We start from the raw sequence: 17,002 nt of genomic DNA, 5'->3' as shown, positions 1-17,002 counted from the left end.
AAGAGCTCTTCTAAATATGGCCTTCAACAGGGGCACCTGGGTGGCTCAATCAGTTAAGTGTCTGACTTTGGCTGAGATCATGATCTCGCCATTCATGGGTTCCACCCAGCTTGGGGCTCTGTGCTGACAGCTCAGAACCTGGAGCCTGCTTTGGACTCTGTGTCTCCCTCTCTCCCTGTCCCTCTCCTGCTCATGCTCTGTCTGTCTCTCTCTCAAAAACAAATAAACATTAAAAAAGTAAAATAAATATGACCTTCAACGAACTTTAATCCTATTAAATATTTTTTGCACATTGGGATGTGAATTGCATCAAAAGTTATTGTTTCTTAGTTTTCTATTTACTCAAAGTAACATGTGGCACAGTTTCTCCTGAGATTATGTTGAAATATTTATCATTAGTATTTGAAATAAATAAAAAGCAATGATAATCAAAATAACATTTAAAATCTTTATTGATACCATTTTGTTTATGAACTACTCTATTTACATATTTTTCCAGACTATATCCTTACAACTCAAAGCCAAGCACTTTTCTCAATATTAAAACTTGCAAAAAGGGTTTAGCTACCTATAAACATCAGGTACAATTCTAAGTTCTGAATCAAAAAATATTTCTAATGTAATTTACATTATTGTTCTTCAAAACATTAAATGGAAAACCTCCAATTATTTTTTTCAAATAAAAGCCACAAGAAATTAAATAATTACCATGTACATTACAACTTGCTTATATCAAATTACCAAGTATCATGCCAATTGTTAGGATATCCTCTACTAATAGGCAAAGAAATAAAGTTGTATATGACAGTCATCAAATTAATATACTCAGGTTTTATATAATTTGACTTATTCTTTGTTGTAAAACTGCTAGATTGAAATGAGGATTTTTTGTATAAACACCACATTTTGAAATTAGACAGATAATATAGTCATTTTGTAACATTTTATGATAGTAGCATGGTATTCATTTATTTAATTAGAAGTTATTCATAGGTCCTAAATACTAGGTGATTGGAATGTCACGCGAAGGAAATTACCCTTATTATTCTTATTATATAAATATCTAATGATTATATATTAGAAATTAAAGATACTGTTTAATTTTGGCCGAATATTTAGTATATTTTGTAATTAAGTTTCTACTGGCTTTCTTAATTTTAGCTAATCTAAGATAATCTAATAATCAGCTTTTCTTTTCTAAAACGAAGCAAGCATATAGTTTCTATTTGTGATAAATTCCCATTTTTTGGTTGTCCTTAGAACGACAAGAGTAATTTGATGTAAGTAAAGAGGAACACTTTTAAACCTTTTGCTTTATCTTGTTGTTGAGAACCTATATATAGGCTTTAAAAAATAATAGCAGGAATTAAAAGATATGGAGAAACAATTCCATGAAATTACATTAAAATCAAAATAAAGCAAAAAACAGCACACCAGCACTTCACATAGATTATTACTAGCTTGTAAAACTGATCTGTCACTTGGAGTTGATTAAACTGACCATACGAATATTGGCTGCCTAGTCTACTATAATAGGTTGGTCTTTTTAAAATTTGAATTAGAAAAAAAATTTTAATTTTAATTAGATTTCACCTACCTGCAGTCAACATTTTTTAAGAATTAGTTCATTCTTTCTTTATGCCTTAGGCTTTGTACCTTTGGCTTATTGTTCATAGAACATTTTAATAGCTGTCCCTTTTTTTTTTATGCTTTTGGCATCATGGAAATTACAATCTTATTTGTTGACTTTTAATGTTAAAAATATTTATTGATTTGAATGCAGTGTTTCCTAATAAAATATCTGAAAAATCTGAAAAAAATTTTAAAGTCATCTCCACCACATGTGACTTTTTTTTTTTTTTTTTTTTTTGCTGATTTTTGCTTAAATTAAAAACTTGGACCATATGAAGATTGTTAAATATTAGAGGTTTTGAGAAGTATAGCTTTAATTTTGTTTGAGAGAATTTCCTTAGCAGAAACTATGTATTATTTGTGTGTCCACGGTACCTAATATGATACACAGTATATTTTGATACCTCTAACAATTATGGACTAACCAATTATAGGATTTTAAAAGATGAACATTTGAGATTTATTTTCTGGTTCTATATTTCTCTGATGTAGACATTTGAACAAAATGTGCTTTCTAGTCATCTCTTAAAAATTTACTAATTGCTTAATTTGTTCTGTTTGCAGTGATTGTCTCCTTAACAACATTTTTTTACTTTTGAATTCTTTGGGGAACATAGGAACTGTTGGCATTAGCACTTTTTGACCACAAGAAAGGAGGCTGGAAATCTTATTATTGACATTGATATCAGAGATGGGGGGATGAGGATTCACATTTAAGGGTGGCAGAAATCCTGGTCTGGCTTGCGTGATACCGTGATCTAAAGGGAAAGCTCCTGAACCACGCCTTTCTAAAATTGCATGATTTCTCCTGCTCAAGGGACTTGGTGAGATATTCTCCAACAATTCTTTGGGCCCTGACAACAGGGAAGGAGATGGTGAGAGGATCTTTTTCTTTCCTATAAGTGCTTTGCCATCTTCTAAAGTTGCAGGGGTAAGACCAGCCGAGAGCTGGGAATCAGAGCTGTAGTGATTTGCCCCTGAGTTTCTTTTTTGGACTATACTTCTTAAGGTGGAAGCAAATATCGTCTGGTTAGAGTCTGGATCTGGCTCAGCAGGGATTTCAATGCATTGCTGATTTCCTTCTGAAAAAAATGATTGATAATTTATTTCATCATATGACATCTTTCTTGAGCTGGCCTGATCTAAGGCTCTCAGCAAATGTGCAGTGTCTTTTACATCAATACTTTGGTGCCTAGTGATGAATCGCTTGGAAAGTGCCAGCCCATTGGTTTTGTAGGACAATTCTTCCTCTGGAGTAATATCCTGGAGCTCCTCTTGCAAGGAGGCCACTCTGTTTTGGTGCATGAATAGGGGAGGACTCTTGATCCAGGTTGGAGCCTGGGGTAGCTTGGGACCATTAGAGGCCACAGAAGCCTTCCTCACAGGGGAGCCTGGGTCCTGTGTGTCATCACTATTTCCTGAGAGCTCCAGACCTTTAAAGCCAAAAAGTGTCATTTCAGTTTCAGAAGAATGTGTAAGTGGCAACGAAGCTGTTTTTATGTCTATTTCTGAAGGAGTGGCACAGGAGGCTGGGGAATGACACCCATCCATATCTACAGGAGGCATATTTAAGTACTGTTTGGTAGTGTGCCTACCGGAGGGTGATTTTGCTGTCGTTATAATAATGACCTCTTTCCCTTTTGCCTTGCAAGCACTAAGTAGAACTTTCAGGGTCTCTCTATCCTCTGAATTTATAGCATAAACAAGGGCTGAGTAACTAGAATGATCTTGCAAGCTGAGATCAGCCCCACTGTTTAGGAGCAGGGAAACAACTTCAGGACCGGCTTTTTCTAAGCAAGCATGCATCAAAGCAGTTTTCCCAGATTTGTCCTGTATGTTGGGGTCAGCATTGTTTTCTAACAGGTATTTAACCATTTTGGCTTTACTGACACTCTGGTGATCAACATGTTTGGTCTTACAAGCGATCATTAAAGGTGTTTCCCCACGGTCATTGCTCTCATTAATGTATGCACCACCTTCAAGCAAGAGTCTTGTGAGGCGAAGCCGGCTCTGATGGACTGCTTTGATCAGGGAATTTCCATCACTTGAAATTTCTATACCTTCATCCATCTTCAAAAGTCAGAATCAAAACCTGGTTATCAAAGAATATGAAGAACAAAAGATTAGCCGGAATCCCAGTTTATATTCATGTTGTTATTGATAATTTCTGAAATATATATGTATAGAGCAACAGTACATAAATGAGATTATGTTATTAATATAGAACAAAAAAGTGAACTGCAAAATAAAATAAATTTTGAATAGTAACAGCCTTTAGGTAATTATAAACTAAAATTTACTTTCAAAATCTTCATCTAGTACCAATGGAGTACTTCCCTAAATTCCACAATAATTAAACAATAATGCACTTATTTTCTACTTGTGAAAAATATTTTAAAAACAATACTAAAATGTAAATTGAAGCAAAAATTCCAAAAGTGTGTGTAATTGCAACTGAATCAATTAAAATATAGCATATTTATGGCAGATTAATCTAAAAACTTCTCAGGGTTAGATTACTTAAATGTGCTCTTAATTAAATAATGCAACTATTACTTAGATTTTCAATTTAAGGGCATTTCTATGTTTCTTTTAAAGGATGAAAAATCATTTGAACTACAAGACATTAAGTAACTGACATAATGTCTGGAACTCACACTGAGATGGGAATGGTGGGCATGTGATTATGCATTTTCCTTGATTTCATTATTTAAATCAAACACTAGATTATGAAGCCAGCCACATTCAGTTGGTTTACTTTTTTTTTTTTTTTTTTTGAGAGGGAGAGAGAGTGCACATGAGCAGGGGAAGAGAGAAGCTCAGCAGGCTCTCTGCTGTCAGGGCAGAGCCCGAGGCAGGGTTCCTGGGTGGGTGGCTCAATCTCCCAAATCGTGAGATCATGACCTGAGCCAAAATCAAGAGTTGGACATTTAACCAACCCACTGAGCCACCCAGGAGCCCCTGTTGGGTTACATTTTGACAACAGTACATTTGCTCTGAAAAAGTTCTAGGCTAGAAATGTGAGTGAGGTCATGTAGTCTTTATAAGCATTTTATTTTTTATCTTTAAAACTAAAAATTACTTTTATTTAAATAATTTAGATTCAAACTCCTTCAACAGATAATTCCATCAGTTGATAAGAATTATGTCTTTAGGGGCTCCTGGCTGGCTCAGTCAGTAGAGCATGCAACTCTTGATCTCGGGGATGTGAGTTCAAGCCCCACACTGGGCGTATAGCTTACTGAAAGAGAAAGAAAGGAAGGAAGGAAGGAAGGAAGGAAGGAAGAAAAGGAAAGAAAGAAAGGAAGGAAGAAAGGAAGGAAGAAAGAAAGAAAAGATTGTGTATTATGTCTTCACCTAGAACTGAGGAAATGTTTGTTTTTGAATAGTGCTTAGAGCTGGGGAGAAAAATCAAATGGAGTTTATATTATATTTATTTATTTAAAACTTATTTATTTACTTATATTTTTGACAGAGAGAGAGGGCACAATGATTGAGGGGCACAGTCAGAGGGAGAGCGAAAGAATCCCACACAAGCTCCGCACTGTCAGCACCCACCCTTGAAGCTGGGCTCCAGCTCACCCTACGCAAAGCTCAAACTCACGAACCATGAGATCATGACTTGAGCTAAAATCAGATGCCCAACCAACTAAGCCACTCATGTACCCCAAGTTTATATAATATTTAAATCTCTTTTATTTAATGAAGTAGGTTTTAGAAATTGAGAAGTATTATTTATTCTACTCATTTACTTTTATTTGTTTAATGTTTATTTCTGAGAGAGAGAGCAGGCACGTGTGCAAGCAGGGGAGAGACAGTGAGAGGGGGACAGAGAATCCACAGCAGGCTCTGTGCTGACAGCAGAGAGCCTGATGTGGGGCTTGAACCCACAAACCATGAGATCATGACCTGAGCTGAAGTTGGACGCTTAACCTACTGAGCCACCCAGGTGCCCCTATTTTACTCATTTACTTTTAAATTAACAATATGGGACATGAGTTTTTATTGGATAATAGAATAGATAATAAATATAATGACTTCTTAACAGAAAAAGAGGTGAAGAGAACAGAAAGAAAATGAAGGGGGAAAGAAGGCATGCACACAGAACTTAATCTAACAGCTAGCTGTAAGCTCCTATTATATCTTGGGCATGGAGCTACAAAGGTACATGCCCTAGCCCTAAAGAGCTTACTCAGTTGTTTGGAAGAGACACCATATAAGCAGCTGGTTATGAGTTAAAGTCAGGAGAATATACAGACTTTGGTGGCTTGGGGACTGAGGGGCTCACAGAGGCCACCCAATTGAGCTGGGTTTGGACTGCTAAGAGTTTGGTAGGCAGACAAAGTAGGAAGAGAGAAGTAGAGAATGTTCCTTGTGCAAAAACCTAGAGGTTTAAAATAGCAGTTATTTATCATAAATCAGGCTCTATTTATGCTGATGTAGCCAAACTTTAGAAAAATATTTTAGCAGATGGTAATAGTTAGGGTGAATGTGGCAGAACACACACCTCTACTTTTGCTCCTTCCTGAACAATCCCCTGAAACTAAAGAATTTTTTTTTTAATTTTTAAAAAAGATTTTATTTTTAAATAATCTCTACACCCAACATGGGAACTGAACTCACAACCCTGAGATTAAGAGTTACACATTCCACTGCCTGAGCCAGTCAGGTGCCTGAAGAATTGTTAAAAAGACATAAATTCACAAGGATAGCACGAAAAGGAGAGAAGACAACAGCAACATTTGGAAGCCAGAAAGCAGGTGGACCAGTGGTGACCAAACTAGCCAACCTGAAAAGGCTGTGCCTCAGGTCATTCGTGATAAAGCTGATAACTAAGCCCACAGACACTGCGGAATCCTCTAGAGAGGCAGTAAGCAGGGAGCTCTAGAACTGGGTGGGTGGTGGAGTGAATGGCTAAAATAATGAGGACTAGGTGAAAAGTTGTCGGAGAAGCAGTTAGATCCCTAAGTCCTTGCTATTCACAATGGGACCCTACCTTGGACCAGCTGCACACCATTCCCTGAAGCTTAATCTTAGGCTCCATCCCAGACCTACTGAACCAGAGCCTACATTTTAACTAGATCCTCAGGTGATTTAGATGTTCATTAAAATTTGAGAAACACTGCCTCAGGTCATTCCTTCACTCCAAGCCACTAGGAGATAGGATACTACCCATCTCATCTGAGATGTCCAGAGCTTTATTCTCCAGAAATGGTGAAACAGAAGGGCCTCTGGACTGGAAGACATCCAACATATTTGAGGACAAGAAAATAGGAAATAAGTGATTGGATGCTTACTGACCACCGAGTGACGGGACTCACAGCCTTCCCCCCGATGCAACTCCAAGAAGCCTGGTAGCTGTACCTTTATTATTCAGTATAATATCATTATACTCTCCTCTCAAGAATCTGACCTGTCTTAAAAAAAAAATACCTAAGAGTACTAACCACAGGGATTCCTTAACACGCCACCCAGATCATCCTACAGTGAGGTTTAAAGATTATAAGCCTTGGGGCACCTGGGTGGCTCAGTTGGTTAAGCAGCCAGCTCTTGATTTAGGCTCAGGCCATGATCTCACAGTTGTGAGATAGAGCTCTGTGTCTGGTTCTGAGCTGGGCAGATTCTCTTTCTGCCCCTCCCTTGCTTGCTCTCTCTCACTTTCTCTCTCTCAAAAAAAAAAAGAAAGAAAAAAAGAAAGGAAGGAAGGAAGAAGGAAAATAAAGAAAGAAAAGAAAAGAAAGATTACAAGCCTCACCCATGTGCTCAAGGCTTCTCATCAGCTTTTTATTTTTTTAATTTTTTTTAAAATTTACTTTTGAGACAGAGACAGAGCATGAGTGGGGGAGGGGCAGAGAGAGGGAGACAGAATCTGAAGCAGGCTCCAGGCTCTGAGCTGTCAACACACAGCCTTATTTTTATTTTTTCTAATATTTATTTATCTGAGAGAGAAAGAGTGCATGCATGGGAGCAGGGGTGGGGCACACAGAGAGAGAGAGAGAGAGAGAGAGAGAGAGAGAGAATCCCAAGCAGGCTCTGAGCTTTCATCACAGAGCCCAGTGTGGGGCTTGATCTCACGAAACATGAGATCATGACCTGAGCTGAAATCAAGAGCAGAAGCTTAACCGACTGACCCATCCAGGTGCCCCTTCATCAGCTTTTTAAATCAAGCCTTTTAATTATGAACAGATAATAAAAAACAAAACAAAACAAAAAAAGCCTCTTACCTTAAAGATAGAGACCAGAACAAATAGTAAAAAAAGGCAACTTGGAGGAAACAGGTATTAGCCAGGAAAATGAAAATTTCGAAACCTTACTATCCTCAAAGAGATAAGACGATGTTGTAACCATGAAACAAAAATAAGATTCTATGAAAAAAGAATATTCAGGGGGTGCCTGGGTGGCTGAGTTGGTTAAGCATCTGACTCTTGATTTTGGCTCAAGTCATGATGTTGCCATTTGTGAGAATGAGCCCCACGCTGGGTTCTGCACTGACAGTGAGGAGCCTGCTTGGAATTCTCTCTCACTCTTTATCCCTGCCCACCCCCCTCAAAATAAATAAACTTAAAAAAAAAGAATACTCAGAGACCATAAAAAGGGTTCTCAAAAGATAAAAACACCATACAAACTGCAAAACTCAATAGAAGGGTTAGATGATAATGTTGATAAAATCTCTAGCAGTTAAGCAAAAAGAACAGGACAGGAAAAAAAAGAAAATTAGGGGTCTACACTAGGAAATCGAACATTCAACTACTAGAAGTTCTGGCAAGACAAAAATAGTGGGGGTGGGAGAAGGGGCAAACAGGAAAGGAAATGATGCCTGAGATCAAGAAAAATTTCATGCGTGACTTGAGTTTCCAAATTGAAGGTGTCCAATTAGAACATAGCACAATAGATGAAAATGGACCCTGGCCATGGCACATGGTTGTAAGTCTCTAGAACACTGAAAGCAAAGAAGATTTCACAGGCTTGGGGGCAGGAGGTGGGGAGTGGGGTGGATAAGTCACATGCCAAAGTATCAAGAATTACAATGGATTCAGATATATCAACAATAGTAAAAGACAGTGGAGGAAAGTCTTTAAAAATCTGAAGGCAAAATGCTTCCCAGCTTAGAATTCTGTATCTAGCCAAACCATCAGTCAAGATTGGAGATATACTCTTAATAATCTACTGAAGGATATAATCTACCAAGATGAAACAGTAGAACAAGAAAGATGAAACAAGGTACCAGAGGCTGGAGATCATCTTAGAGGAGAAGCACAAGAAATCCCAGGAAGATGGTGAAGGGCCAGGATAATGGATGTGCACAGACATCATCTCTGAGATCATACTATCATTTTACCATCTTCTTAACTGAGAACCAGATGCCCAGGTGAGCCTGCCCTCAGTTCTTATCTCTACTTTCTTCGTCCTGACCACGTCTCTCCTCCCTCCTCTATACTCTGCTTTCTGGGGCATCCGGTGCCACTATTTTTAGCTCTGCTCAATTGTTCTGCTTTGACCTGCTTCGAGACCTGGGGATAAGTCATGGTGAGCCTAGGAGGAGAAGGACTAAACATTCATTCCCCTTGGATATCCAGAAACTGGACTATACTGAAGCCCTGCCAGAAGCCCTATAATGGTGAGCCCCTTGTTTCCCAGGACTCCTGCTCTTTCTCAGAAGGGGCTCTTATAAACGCTGGGCCAAACTCTGATCCAGAGATTGTTAAACTTACCTTCTCCTGAGAGCTTTAGTCATATATCGGTGCTATATGCCTTTCTTTGTTCAACTAATTTTGTGCTTGCTACCTAGTTTAACAATTTACTTAAGGATCATATACAAGTGGGAAACTTAAAAAAAAAAGTAATGATTAACACAGGAGTCAAGGGAAAGTTACTTTTTGGTGGGGGGAGGGAGAGCAATGCAATTAGGAAGGGACACACATTGCTTTCATTTTAAGGTTTGGTTAATGTTCTGTTTCTAATCTGGGTGGTTTGTTATTTATTTTATTATTCTTTAAAAGAACATATTTCACATACTCTTTTGTATGATAGTACTAATCTGTTGGTTTTGTTTGTTTTTTTTGGTAAAATAGATCATGTATACAGACAAGAGCATAATAGCACTTACATAAGATATGTTCCATAATTAAAATTTATTTTTTTAGGGATGCCTGGGTGGCTCAGTTGGCTAAGCGCCTGACTTCGGCTCAGGTCATGATCTCATGGTTAATGGGTTTGAGCCCTGCATCAGGCTTTGTGCTGAGAGCTCAGAGCCTGGAGCCTGCTTCGGATTCTGTATCTCTCTCTCTCTCTCTGCCCCTCCCCTACTTGTTCTCTGTCTCTCAAAAATAAATATTAAAAATTATTTTTAAAAAAATTTATTTATTTATTTTGAAAGAGACAGAGCAAGTGAGCAGCGGAGGGGCAAAGAGAGGGAGAGAGAGAATCCCAAGCAGGCTCTGCACTGTCAGCACAGAGCCTGATACAGGACTCAATCTCATGAACTGTGAGATCATGACCTGAGCCAAAATGAAGAGTCAGACGCTTAACTGAGCCACCCAGGCGCCCCTCATAATTAAAATTTAGAAGAGCCATCTTAGATCATAACTTCTTACAACGTGGTATTATCAACAGTATTTATGCCTAGACTTTCTTACGCCTAGGAGTTTCAACTTGTGAGCTCCTGAAAGGCAGTATTCAAAAGAATATACTTATTCATTCTGCTTTAGTATCACTCATGATGTTAATAAGCAAAGAACAACATTCAATATATACATACATAAATATAATGAAAGTGAATGCTGCAATTTTTGTCTGCCTATGCAACATTCTATAAAAGCTATTCCAAAGCCCGGCATACCTGCAATTTGGGACCTTAGGAATTTAGGATTGGTTGACAGCTTGGGTCCCAACTGAGGTCTATTCTGAAGGCAAAGCATTTGAAAAGGGTTCACAAAAGAAATCCTTCAGCATTTTTCACATACAAATGGGTTTAATAAAGCAGAGATGTAGAGAAATTAGCTGCAATATAATATCAAATATAGAAACCATTTAGAAGCTGCAATTCTAGAAGAGATACAGTATTAGTCATGTAAAAACACCTTTGACCAAAAGTGACATTTGAGGAACATATTCAAATGAAAACAAGTTGCCAGACACCAGATTTCAATACTATACTCTCATACAGTTTCTACTTTTGGGACCAACCTTGTTTTGTTTTGTTTTGTTTTTAAATAAACACTCTTACAAGAATCCTTTGGAAAGACTTTAAAATCTTTTCACCCACCCTCATGTTAAAGGCTTTCTTCACAACACTAAGCCTCACCACTTTCTGTTATCATTTCTCTCACCAAGGTTGGTATCAGAAGGTTCTGAGAAAAGAAGGGGAGCTGGCCATGTACTTCCGGCTGGGCTGCTTGAGGCCACTGCCCCACTGTGGTCCTGTGGGAAGGGAGGGTGCCGTGGGCTCCAGGGCTCTCTGAAGAAGCTGGGCAGTGGCACCACCAGCTAGTGGCACCTAGTGAATCTGTCTTGTGGATGTAGGCATACTCCCTCTCCAGTACTCTCCTGAGCACTGGAGAACTGTCTAGAAAAAAAACAGCAACAACAAGGGCTTACTCTTTGTTCATTTTAAAGACTTCTAAAGCCCCTTGGGTTGCTCACTTTTTAAACTGTTCACATTTAAGTGGAATAATTCTAAAATTGTTTAAAATTAAGTTTCACAGAGAAAAAAGCTGTCAGATACTTTATTGTCCATAGATACACGTTTGGTTTCCTAGTGTCTCATAATCAGTACCTTACTGGAATAATCCTTTTGTCTTTATGCTTTTACTCTCTCTTAGTTCTTTTATCATGGCTCATTCACCTGCACATCAAAAATGCTGATATTAAAGTTCAATTTATCTACTCTTCATAGAACTAAGCCCTACCTGTGATGAAGATCCTTCTCAAGCCTATGATTATCCTACTTCAGAAATGTTCTTGCTTCCTGTCTCCTCCTGTGAAACATCCTCATTGAGCGCTGATACTATATTAACATTCAGTCAGACCCTTTGTTATAATGTAGCATATAAATAATCCACAAATGCAGTTACACCGTCCAAATAGATAACAGTTCAACTGGAGAAAGTTGAGGAGTCAGACAAACCCAGATTTCCATCCCGATTCCCCCATGTGCTAGCTGTATGCCACAGTTCAATCTCTCAGCCTCTGTCTTGGGTTCCTCATCTGTGGGATGACAACGGTCTAAGGATCTACCGTTCATCCCCCGTAGCGGGTGGAGCAAGGTGATGAAATCAGACATCTAGAAAAAGACTTTCCTATCGTGCCTTAATACTCACTGTATTCTTCTTTTTACAAATTTTATCTCAGAATTTAGACTTCTTTTATTTTTGTCATGTCTTTAATTCACAGGCTACTTAAATAACAGATAAAATATTTAAAATGTAGTTTTTTAAAGATCTATGAATAATGTTTTGTAAACATAAATGGAATCTATTAAGTGAATATGGAAAAAAAGAGCCTTAAATGTACTTTCCTTATAGTTTCCAAATAGAATAATTTCAGCATATTTAAGCTTAATCAACAAACAGCTGGACAGATTGCTTTTTATTTTAAAATTAGAATGTCTTTAACATCTCTTAGGATTCATCATGGCATACTTACTATACTCTTTTAGTGCCTCTCTCTACTCCCAAGACCCCGCTGAAATTACAACTTAGTTATTTAAAAAATTTAAGCAGATGCGTATTCTGAAGAACAAAGAAAACTTGGAGGACAGATATATCGTGAGAGGAGCAATTAATTTCAAACAAGCTTTGGAAAGAGAGTGGGGATGGTGGTGTACTAAACTGCCTCAGCATCCCAGAGGCTGCCACATAGAGCCACTAGGAGGTGGCCCCCACATTGCCCACAGGACCCATGAAGTTTAGGGGCGAGAGGCCCCAAGTGCCACAGAAAGTGGCAATGAGGCACAGGGCGGAAAATGAGGGTGGTTCAAAGTCTGTGGACAGAACATCTAGACCCCTGGGGAACTTTTTCCCACCCAAAGTACAGAACCACTGTTCTAGGCAAGATTTCTTCTCTGAACAGATCCATCAGAAAAGCTGAAAATAGGGGATAAGGTGAGAGTCTATGGGCTGAACAGTGGAATCCCCAGATCTCACTCAGCCCTGCTAGCAGGAGACTAGAAGCCAGGAAAAAGAAGTAAAAAAGCACTGGGTCTTAGAATTATGAGCCCTATTAAAAATACCTGTTGATAAATGAAGCAATTCAAATAACTGCATTCGCCCCTCAGACACCCACTCCAAATGGAAATAGAAAGTTACCTGAAAACGTTATTCAAAATTTCAGACTTCACTTATGTCTTTTCTCTCCCTGGATGAATTTTTTGTCAGCCAGCTGTCAGCTCCTCCTGAAGGAAATCAAAGCTATTCAGAGTTACATAAATACCAATAATTTGTTCCATGCGTCTCTCCCATTTGGAGTCTAGGTTTTTAATTCCTTCTTAAACAGCCCTACAGTGTTTGTTCAGTTAATTATATTTCAGTGATTAGGAGTCTGTAAAAGTGTCTGGAGTGGATCCCAGGCACCGCCATCCTGCGTGTGCAGGCCGAAGCTTGGCCTGCAAGGGCTCTGGGGTTGAAAGGGCCATAGCATTCACCTGGCCTAGCACCCTATCACCCTGTTCCATACAGATGAGGAAGCCAAGGGAGGCAGGGTGGGACACCTCCCAGTCACTCCTCTTACTCCCCTGCTTACCAGGACTTAATTAGATCTTCCTGTGTCCTTTCTCTTGCTTTCTTATTTCCTTGCTTCTTGGATACCAGCTTCCCATAGAGTAGAGTTGTTTTGAGTACCTGATTTGGGTGGTACCAACCATGGCCAGTACCACATGGGCTGAGGTATTTAAAAAGCCATCTTGCAGATGATAGGCTTGGCCTTCCTTATGGCTCTTTTCCTGCAAGCCACCCCCATTTTCCTTGCATTCAGAGAGAGCTGTTCTTTTCCTTTGAGACTCTTACTCTACCTCCAAATAGGATTGGTGTTCCCGCCCATAAAGGGCAAGGGGGCTGGAAATTAACAAGGGCTTCAAGTTGGATTTTCAGCCCTTCACCCTTGCTCCAGGTTGTCATGTCTTTGTGCTGCCCGCAAGGGGATCAGAGCATGCTCACAAGGGGCAGCAGTCTATGTATTAGAGACTGGGGCTCTGTCTCTTCCCAAGTTATCAACCCTTGGGAAGCTGATCCTCTGAGATTCAGTTTCCTCATCCTAAAATTGAGATAATATCTACAGAAGATGATCATAAGAATTTTAAAAAGATCATTTGTGATTTAGGAATTAAAAAAAAAATACCAGTTTCTACACATGCATCACTAAATGTATATCCTGGGCTAAGGGGTCTGACAGTGGGAGGCCAAAGTACCTACACCAATGGGGTTTCCGCTTTCCATGAGCATAATCACATGGAGAGCTTATTAAAAATAAGATTTCTGGCTCCACTCCCATATATTCAATAGGGGGTGCTTCCTATGTACACTTGGAGAAAATATGTGACAAACTCTTCCTCATCCAGTCCCACTTCCTACTTGTCAGCCCGCCCGCCCCCCTCAGGCTCCTACCAGGCTGTCTCCATCATCCGTCTCCTGGAGGAGGCAAAGGGCAAAGATGACTGCCATAGCCTAGAGACGGATGAAGGAGCCCAGGGGTCTAGAGAAGAGTACAGCCCTGAGTTTGAATGGGCCAGGCGCTGTAGGTCTGCTGTTCTGCCCTTCCCAGACAGGTCTGAAAAATCCAGAGGTGTAGTGGGCAGCCCAAGGCCGGGATGTGGGAGCTAGTGGCCCTTAGACTGAACCAAGTCTGCCTGCCACAAGCAAAACGTGTGTCCTCTTGCCATGCAAGGAAAGGGGCAGAGCCAGAACAAAAGATGCATCTAAGACTGTCCCAGGAAATGTAATGACTTGCCAGGAAAAGTGTTCTTCTCTGGCACCGGCTTGTAGGAAATATTTCAAAACTGCCCAAGGGAAGGAGTAGCTGGTAAGGTTTGCTTTGTTTCCCACACAAAGCCAAAAAGGACTGGTGTCTTCTAGTTACTTGTATGTCCCCTAGGCCTCGGGGCTGGGTCCCCGGGGCAGCTACACCCCCACTTGTCTCCGTAGACACCACTCCCAGAGACAAACACACACAGACACACAAACCTATACCTGCAAGTTTCAGGGAACCAAGGTGATAGGATTTCCAAGCTGTTGAGGATTCTAGCTGTGTCTCCACAGTCCCCGCTGGCTCCGGGAACCAAGCTTGTTCCCTCAGTTTTTCCTGAGAGCGAGAGCGAGCAAGCACTTGGTGCTGTCAGAGAAGGGCAAAGGAAGGTGACTGGGGCGACAGCGCCGGGGCACCGGTGGGGGCGGAGTGTGCGTTGTGTCGCCTCGTCTCTGAGACAAGACAGGTAGCTGGCGAGCTGAGTTGATCGCCATCCACGTGAAGGGGCTCCTGACCAGAGCGGCTGCGGAGCGGTCCCCGCAGCGCCAGTCCGGAGGACACGGCCCTCCCTTGGGAAATGGCGCGCGGGAGGGGAGCAGCCATTGCCCCCATCCTGGGGCAGGCGGACCTCTGGATCCCGGACCTCCCGTAAAGGGGTGCGGGGTCCAGGTGCCAAGGCTGTGAGCGCCCGAGATGCGCCGGGACTGGACTGCCCGCCCCCGTGTGGCTCCCATTTGTCAAGCCAGTGGCTGTAAACGGCTCCGCAGCCCCCAGCCCGCCTCCTGTTCCCAGCCAGTACCTCCCGCCTCCCGGCTGCCCGAGGCACCTGCGGAGACGCGCGCCAGTCGGACCCCCAGACCCGCGCGCTCCTGCGGCCTCGCGCGCGCCGTTCCCGCTGCGGCGCCAACACGCGCCAGCTAGCCCCTGCCGGGATGCTCCCCGACATCCTGCAGCCGCTGGCTGCCCCTATCCACCCTCCGGCGCTGCAAGGCCGAGAAGGAGGCGAAACCTGTATCTTGCCGGGGTTCAAAACCGAGCCGCTGCAAAGCCCGAGCTGAAAACAGGCAGGGTTTGCGGGAGGCGTGAGAGTGGGCTTGAGTGGAGTCTGGACAGGCTCCTGCCCTCCAGCAGCCCTCCGTCGGCTCCGGGTCTCGGTCCTCGCTCAGGGCATCGCAATGTCAGGTTGCGCGGGAGCTGCGGGCTCCCAGGGCCTGGGCGTACCGGCCGGGGCTCACGGAGGCCGCGGCCCTCGGGTAGCTCCCTCGATGCCCTCCTCCCGGCAGCCAACACGGCGATCCAAAGTTTCTCCAAGTGTAGCCTGCAGAGACCGCGTCGCAAGCTAACCTGGGACGCGCTGTCAAGTCGGCGTCGGCGCCTCCCACCCTCGGCTCTGCGCGGACCCTCAGCGCGGGAGGCTCCAGGGTGCCGTCTGGGCTGGCTTGGCTTCGAAAGCTCCTCGGCGGCTGGAGTCGCGGATTCCGGTAGGTGCTACCCTGTCCCCGCCCCTGTTCTGCCGAGCGAGGAAGGCGGCGGGCCCGAAGCCCCGAAGCGTCGGAGCGGGGGCCGGGAGGCGCGCACCTCGCCAGACGCCCGGGCGGTGCGGCGTTTCCGCTGGGAGTGACGCGCTGGCTCCTTGCTGCACGGCAGGTGGGGGCGGCGGGGCCAAACTCTGCACGGACCCCGGGGCCAAGGTTTGTCTCTGAAGCTCCGCCCTTTGTCCCCACGAGTAGCCCCACCACACACACCCACCTCAACGCAGCCACCGCGCTGTGGCGGGGACGACTTGGCCCAGAGTAGGGGCGGCAGGGTCTTCCCCACTGCGAGGAGATCGCCACCCCTACCGGCCTCTGATTTCCCCTGTCATACCTGCATCTCTCCCTCCAATTCATTATCCACCGGGCTGGTCCGTGTGTCTGTCTCCCGCGGCTCCTTCTTCCCCTTTCCCGTCCCTGTACCCGCTTTGGGTAAAGCCCCGGTCTCACTTCAGGTTGGGGTATTGGTGGGAGCAACCGTTCGTGTTTTGTTTTTATGAGTTTATAACTTTATTACGCTATTATTAAAACAGTAATATAACACTTCAATAAAATTTAACAAAATGTGTCTTTTATATGTCAAACTCTGCTGCAGCGGTTTTAACTCTTCGTTTATCAGGGATCGTCTGGTGGAGAAAAAAACTATGACCATTTTTTGTTGCTGAGTTAACGTCAATCAAAACTAGTTTAGTTTTGAGCCCTCAAAGGGGGAAAGTAAACTTATCTCTGGACAGCCTTCTTTTATTTAGAAAAATAACCCGTTGAAATGGGCCCTTTAGTAATAATATATAAAGCAAGTTCACAGGACATCTTAACCCAGAGTTGGGCTCTGGGGAGTTGGAATCCTGGATCTGGGTTGCCCTGTACCCCACCCGATTTTG

The 17,002-nt window shown here is 42.4% G+C and overlaps 1 protein-coding gene across 1 annotated transcript; it reads right to left on the bottom strand.

The window, feature by feature from the left end:
• Nucleotides 1-419: 419 nt before the first annotated feature.
• ANKRD34B (ankyrin repeat domain 34B) lies at nucleotides 420-11,071 on the bottom strand. The gene is made up of 2 exons (XM_060635455.2): nucleotides 10,962-11,071; nucleotides 420-3,724 (listed from the first exon to the last, which is right to left on the bottom strand). The coding sequence occupies exon 2, from the start codon at nucleotides 3,700-3,702 to the stop codon at nucleotides 2,158-2,160; it is 1,545 nt and encodes a 514-aa protein (XP_060491438.1). The 5' UTR covers nucleotides 3,703-3,724; nucleotides 10,962-11,071; the 3' UTR covers nucleotides 420-2,157.
• Nucleotides 11,072-17,002: the final 5,931 nt, after the last annotated feature.

Source organism: Panthera onca, chromosome A1 (genome assembly GCF_046562875.1).
Source record: "Panthera onca isolate mPanOnc1 chromosome A1, mPanOnc1 haplotype 2, whole genome shotgun sequence".
Lineage (NCBI taxonomy): Eukaryota > Metazoa > Chordata > Mammalia > Carnivora > Felidae > Panthera > Panthera onca.
This window is presented reverse-complemented; position numbering and strand designations above follow the sequence as displayed.

Excerpts from the sequence above, each read along its gene's own strand:
- ANKRD34B (XM_060635455.2), bottom strand. The coding sequence starts at position 3,702 with ATGGATGAAGGTATAGAAATTTCAAGTGATGGAAATTCCCTGATCAAA.